The sequence below is a fragment of the Lygodium microphyllum genome, chromosome 23 (genome assembly GCF_053477565.2).
Source record: "Lygodium microphyllum isolate KBCC chromosome 23, Lygodium_microphyllum_v1.1.10, whole genome shotgun sequence".
In the NCBI taxonomy this organism is placed as follows: Eukaryota; Viridiplantae; Streptophyta; class Polypodiopsida; order Schizaeales; family Lygodiaceae; genus Lygodium; species Lygodium microphyllum.
Genome location: NC_141157.1, coordinates 43480383 through 43486068, shown reverse-complemented (window position 1 = coordinate 43486068; position 5686 = coordinate 43480383). Strand labels below are relative to the sequence as shown.

At 44.1% G+C, this 5686-nt stretch overlaps 1 protein-coding gene across 1 annotated transcript; it reads left to right on the top strand.

The window, feature by feature from the left end:
* Positions 1-1265: 1265 nt before the first annotated feature.
* On the top strand, positions 1266-4827 carry LOC148016112 (E3 ubiquitin-protein ligase At1g63170-like). Its single transcript, XM_087664518.1, has 5 exons — positions 1266-1429; positions 1853-2872; positions 2972-3097; positions 3195-3501; positions 3887-4827. The coding sequence occupies exons 2-5, from the start codon at positions 2118-2120 to the stop codon at positions 4106-4108; spliced, it is 1410 nt and encodes a 469-aa protein (XP_087520644.1). The 5' UTR covers positions 1266-1429; positions 1853-2117; the 3' UTR covers positions 4109-4827.
* Positions 4828-5686: the final 859 nt, after the last annotated feature.

Below are 5686 nucleotides of genomic sequence, written 5' to 3'. Positions count from 1 at the left end.
AAAAAAAATTCCATCATAATTGTGGAATGTCAAAGCTAATGTATTAATAATTAGGAACTTGTACTAATCCATAATTGTTTAGAGAATAAGTACTCGCATTGATATTGCTCCTCCTCCTCCCCTCTTGCTCTATCTCGCATCGGGTGGCACCCCTAGTAATCATTACCAAGACGGGATGACACACACATGTAGCTGTATGTATGTGTGTGTGAGAGAGAGAGAGAGAGAGAGAGAGAGAGAGAGAGAGAGAGAGAGAGAGAGAGAGAGAGAGAGAGAGAGAGAGAGAGAGAGAGAGAGAGAGAGAGAGAGCATGTGTGTGACACACATACACTCGTGTGGCATCACCCCCACCATGAGGCCCAAATATCTACACATCGACTTGTAGAGGTGGCACATAATGTTGAGAGGAGACCAAGTGCAGAGTGCCTAGTGTTTAATTATTAAGAGAGAATCTTGATTAAATGCACCTTCTTGAATCATGCATACCTTTTTTTCTTTTAGTAATTAGGTAGGGGTCTCAACTGGTTATTTGTGACGATTCTTACTATGGCATGATGCATATTCTCTCTCGATACACATCATGAAATGAAAATGACATTCTAAGATACTCTAGTCCTCCTCCCTCCTTGCTTGCTTTTCTGAGAAAATTGGGAGTCTTGCAGAGTAAGAGCCGTGCCACGTACAAGTCAATTGACTTGCTTGCATTTATTACTATTAATTAATTTGTCCCCAAAGTGATGGCCTAGTGGTAAAGCTTGTGCTTCATAACCTAGAAGTTGTGGGTTGAATGGCTTCACATCACATGGGTGGGGACACCTATATTCACATGGAGTGTTCATGTGATCATGACTCTTGCCCCTTGAAGATTCAGGTAAACCCTTCTCCTTGGCAGGTGCCCATAAGAGGAAGATCCTCGTTACGATCAAGCTCTATCATTCGCTTGGCATGCAGATTATTTCTTGGTATCCATAGGAGATGCCATGTGTTGTTTCATAGCAAATATTTGGAGGGGAGGCACCCCCCCTTGTGGGGCGTTCGGGTGTGTGAGTATAGCAGAAAAGCATTAGTTAGTTTAAAATATTGGCGTGTGAACACGCCCTAAAGGAGAACAATACTAATTACCTATAATAATTTGAATATGTACGAATATATATTAGTTTGAAATGTTATTGCGTGTATTTTGTGTTGCAGCAGTGTTGCTTGGAAGGGCGGGGCGACTGTTCGTGAAGCAATTTGAACGTTTTTTGGGAAATTGCGAAAAAGGAAAGGAAATGGGTCTCTCTCTCTCCCCCCCACCTCTGTGTCTGATGTCGTGTTGGTTGTTGGGTTTTGTGGGATGATGAGGCGGAGCAGCAGCAGCAGAGCAGAGAGAGCTTTTTGGTGATGTCTCGAAGACCCACAACAACAAAAGACACCAAACATTCCCCGGGTCCCTCCCTCCCTCCCTCCCCCCTCTCTCTCTCTCTCTCTCTCTCTCTCTCTCTCTCACATAAGGCTCTTGTGTTGCATCGCTCTCTCCCTTCATGTATTCGTGCATGTGCTCTCTCTGTCTGTTTCTCTCTCTCTCTCTCTCTCTCTCGTATATAATTCTCTCCCTTCTTTCTCTCATTCATTTTGTGTGTGCATTTGTATGTATAGTAAGGCCGTATCGTGCATAGCTACAAGTCTACAAGTAGGGGGCGCATATTGATGTGCCTTGCTTTCCTCTCTCTCTCGCTGCTCGCATGTTCGAAAGGGGAAGAAAATCATATCATCACAGGATGTGCTGAAGCCTGAGAAGAGGAGAGAGGACGCTCCTCTTTCTCTCTCACGTGCATGCTCACACTTTTATTGCGATTTGAACCTTTTGCAGGAAAGCAAAGAGAAAAAGCTGTAGAGAAGTCTCCTCTCCTCTCTCTCTCTCTCTAGAGTCTCTCTCTCTCTCTCTGTGTCCAACAGACAGCCCACATTGATTTAATGTATGACCCAGGGCCTCTTTTGCCCAAGATCACAGGTCTTTACTTTACCCCTCCGATCCTGCACCGGAGCTAAAACTGTACAATTCAAAACCCCCCTTTTGTATATTCCCTCCAGGCTCCCCACACCTCTCTCTCTCTCTCTCTCTCTGTAAGAGAGTAATGGCAATTGAGCCTCCCTTCTCTTCTTACATTGAATCACAAAGAAGACCCATCACCCCATCATCTTCCTCCTCTTCCTGTCCCTCATCACACCCTCTCCCCTCTGTTTCTTCCTCCCCTTCCTTGCCATTGCCTTCCTCCACCTGCACCAGCCATGACACCGTCATATCCATCGACAGGAACATCTCGAGAAATGCGTCGTTCCGGCCGTCTCGAGGGCTTACCTTGGACGACGAACGGGATATATCATCTCTGCCAAGCAGAACTCCCTCCAACCTGGCTTCTGCGACGAGCAATTCTGCAGGAATGAGCAACAATGTCATCATTGGCAGCAACAACAATGGTGGTGGCCGGCGGCTGAGCCTCACAAGCTCAGGCTTCTGGGTGTCCATTGAGCTTTTCTTCACCCTCACACAGATACTCGCTGCCATTGTGGTGCTTGCCTTGTCGCAGAATGAAAGGCCCGAGACACCGTTGCCGGTATGGGTGATTGGCTATGCAGTTGGATGTGGGGCCACACTGCCACTGCTCTACTGGCGGTATATCCACCATCCGCCCGTAGAATTGCTGGACCAAGAGGCACTGGCTATGCCTGTACAGCATTATCATCACCATCATCATCAAGGTGCATGGCCGCCTGTGACCACAGCAGTACCTGTCGCCTACCCTGCAGTTTCGCCACTAGAGCCTGTATCCAATGTTCCTGTATCAAACAGAATGTCCCAAAGCTTCAGTAGGACCTCAGCAAACGTTAGGTATGCCATCTCACAAATTGTCTCAGACATTTCCAGTTTTCTTGAATGATTTTCATGCTTTCTTCTCAACACTGTGTGCGTGGATTCCGCATTTCACAGGGTTGATGTTTGCATGGAGAGGCTTCGCATGTCTCTTGATTGCTTTTTTGCTGTATGGTTCGTGCTTGGCAATGTCTGGGTGTTTGGAAGACCCTCCTCTGCTGAAGAAAGCCCAAAGCTTTACAGGTTTGCTCTTCACCATAAGAGAGAGAATTGGTAGTACCGCATAATCATGGCTGTGCTGATTCTGAAAAAATCTTTGCGAAATTTTCTTTCCTTGCAGATTGTGTGTAGCATTCTTGGCCCTAAGCTGCATCAGCTATGCAATGCCATTCGTGCTCTGTGCTGCTGTGTGCTGTTGCCTTCCTTGTGTGATTTCCCTCCTCGGTTTCCGTGAAAGTCACATGGAAGGGAGGGGAGCCTCTGCCGATGTTATTGCCTCTTTGCCCATTTACAAGTTCAGGAGCAAGAGGATACCGTTTCAGCGAGAGAAAAGCAGCTACAATGGATCAGATAGTGATAGCTCCAGTGAAGGCGGTGTGATGGCAGCAGGAACAGAGAATGAGAGGGTAATAGCAGGGGATGATGCGGTAATTACTCTCTTTATTACTTAAGATAGCATCTTATATTTGTTCGTAATCGAGGTGGTAATTACTCTTTTTATTACTTGAGATGGCATCTTATATTTGTTCATAATCGAGGCATCAGTATTGGAGGACTGCTTAGATTGTAGTCTTGTTGATATCAACAATCAGTCCCTGATGGTGCTGTGGCCTGTTTAAGTGAATGCAGCAATTTTGTTGTGGGCCCCTAATTCCCATTGTACTATGTGTGGGTGCAATTTGGAATGAGTGCCGTGTTGTTGTAGGGCTGCTTGTGTTTGGCAAAAAGAGTCTGCATAATTGTATGTACTATTCTATTCTTTATGAATGTTTCATTTGAGCTCAATCTTACAAATGATTGCTGCTTGTACAGGCATGTTGTATCTGCCTGGGCCGCTACAAGGACAATGCACAGCTACGAGGATTACCATGTTCCCACCATTTTCATGTGGAGTGTGTTGATCAGTGGTTAAAAATAAATGCTTCGTGTCCCCTCTGCAAATCTTCTGTTCAAGGGTGTAAGACTGGAGATGGAGACACAGATGTATCAACACCTGTGGCAAGGCGTGGTAGGAGACTTTTTGAGGAGGTATAGGGCATGCAAACATTTGTTGATATGGACAATTTCACTCCCCTTTGGCCTGGATGTTGTCATATTCAGCTGCTGGGAAAAAATTCAGTCATGAATGCTGCTCAACCTAGAAGCAACTGGAACACAAGGGTTATGGGACCTGATTTGATGGCACATATGTCACAAACCAAGGCTTTTTGCCCCATGATACTGTAGGAACAGGTACCCTGTGGGACATGGATCCCACTACATTTCTGCTACTTGTATATTAGATATAGGGTGGGCATCCAAACGCCGCAAAGCGATTGTGATGAACTAAGGAGGAGAGAATCTTTGCCCAACAGAATGCAAGAGTCATAGCCTTATAAGGGCGGCTTATCTCCATTTTCAAGGTGCTTTCATTCACCCCTGGCTGTTTTCTGGTGGTTTGGTATCTTATCATTCATACTGAGCTTGATGCTTTCATGCTCTTAATTTTAAGTGGCCTAAATATCAGAATGTGTTTCATAGTTAGTCTGGACCCACTGTAAGCATGGCTCTTTGGTGGTTCATCTGCATTTGCTTGTGGACTCTGGCATGTTTGATCTGGACTTATTATGTACATGTAGATGTCAATCTTTTCAATCATGCTTAGAGGTCTTTCAATTTTGGGTTGAGGGAAGTGCCTTCAACTTCCTTTAGCAAGTGCAACTGCAAAAGCAGCATGTATTGGTGGACCATCATAAATACAATCGAATCATCTTGTTACCAATTTAAAGAGTGTTTCCATGTTTATATAATTATGTGTTGAAACCAAGCTGTGTGAAAAGGATGAATTGATTGGGAAAAATCTTCTTTGGATTGTTGCAACCAACTCTTGTTTGATATCCATGAAAGTATCGCCTCAAGACTTCCATTAAGTTTGTTGTCGGAAATCTTCAATACAAATGGAAAACAACTTCAAGTAATTATGGCTTTGAAAGGAAGAAATCTGATGTAGTTCTTTTATTATAATGGAATACAACTTCAATAATGGCAAAGCAATTGAGGCTATGGAAATGTGGATGAGATGCTTGATTAAGATACTTGTTCTCCTAAGCATGGTCTAATGATTTCCTTGAATCACCTAAATGTGAAAGAAATCTCATGCAGTTTTTTAATTACAATGGACTACAACTTCAATAATGTCCAAGTAATTGAGGCACTGGACATGTGGATGAGATAAGAAGAACAATACTTTTCTTCTGGGCATTTGATGGTCTAAGCATTTCCTTGGATCACCTAAAACACTACGTCGAGCGGAAGTAGAAAAGTAGAATGAAAATGTATTGTGGCGCTATACATACAGACATGACACCCTTGGAAATCGTTAGGTGTAGCTCTATTGGAACTGAAACCCACTATCTATTTCTATCCACTGATACTGTCTAACTCCCTGCTTCTACTGTGTTATTATATAAGATCTATTATCTATTAGTCTATTACTATTACTATTATCAGAAGAACGCTTTTAGTGCCCTCCATGTAGCAGTACGGGAGTGAAGGAGAGCGCTGAGAGAGATACTTGGACGAGGAAAAATAAAAGCTTAGACGAGGCTGCGAGGATCGATCTGCAGGCGCCTT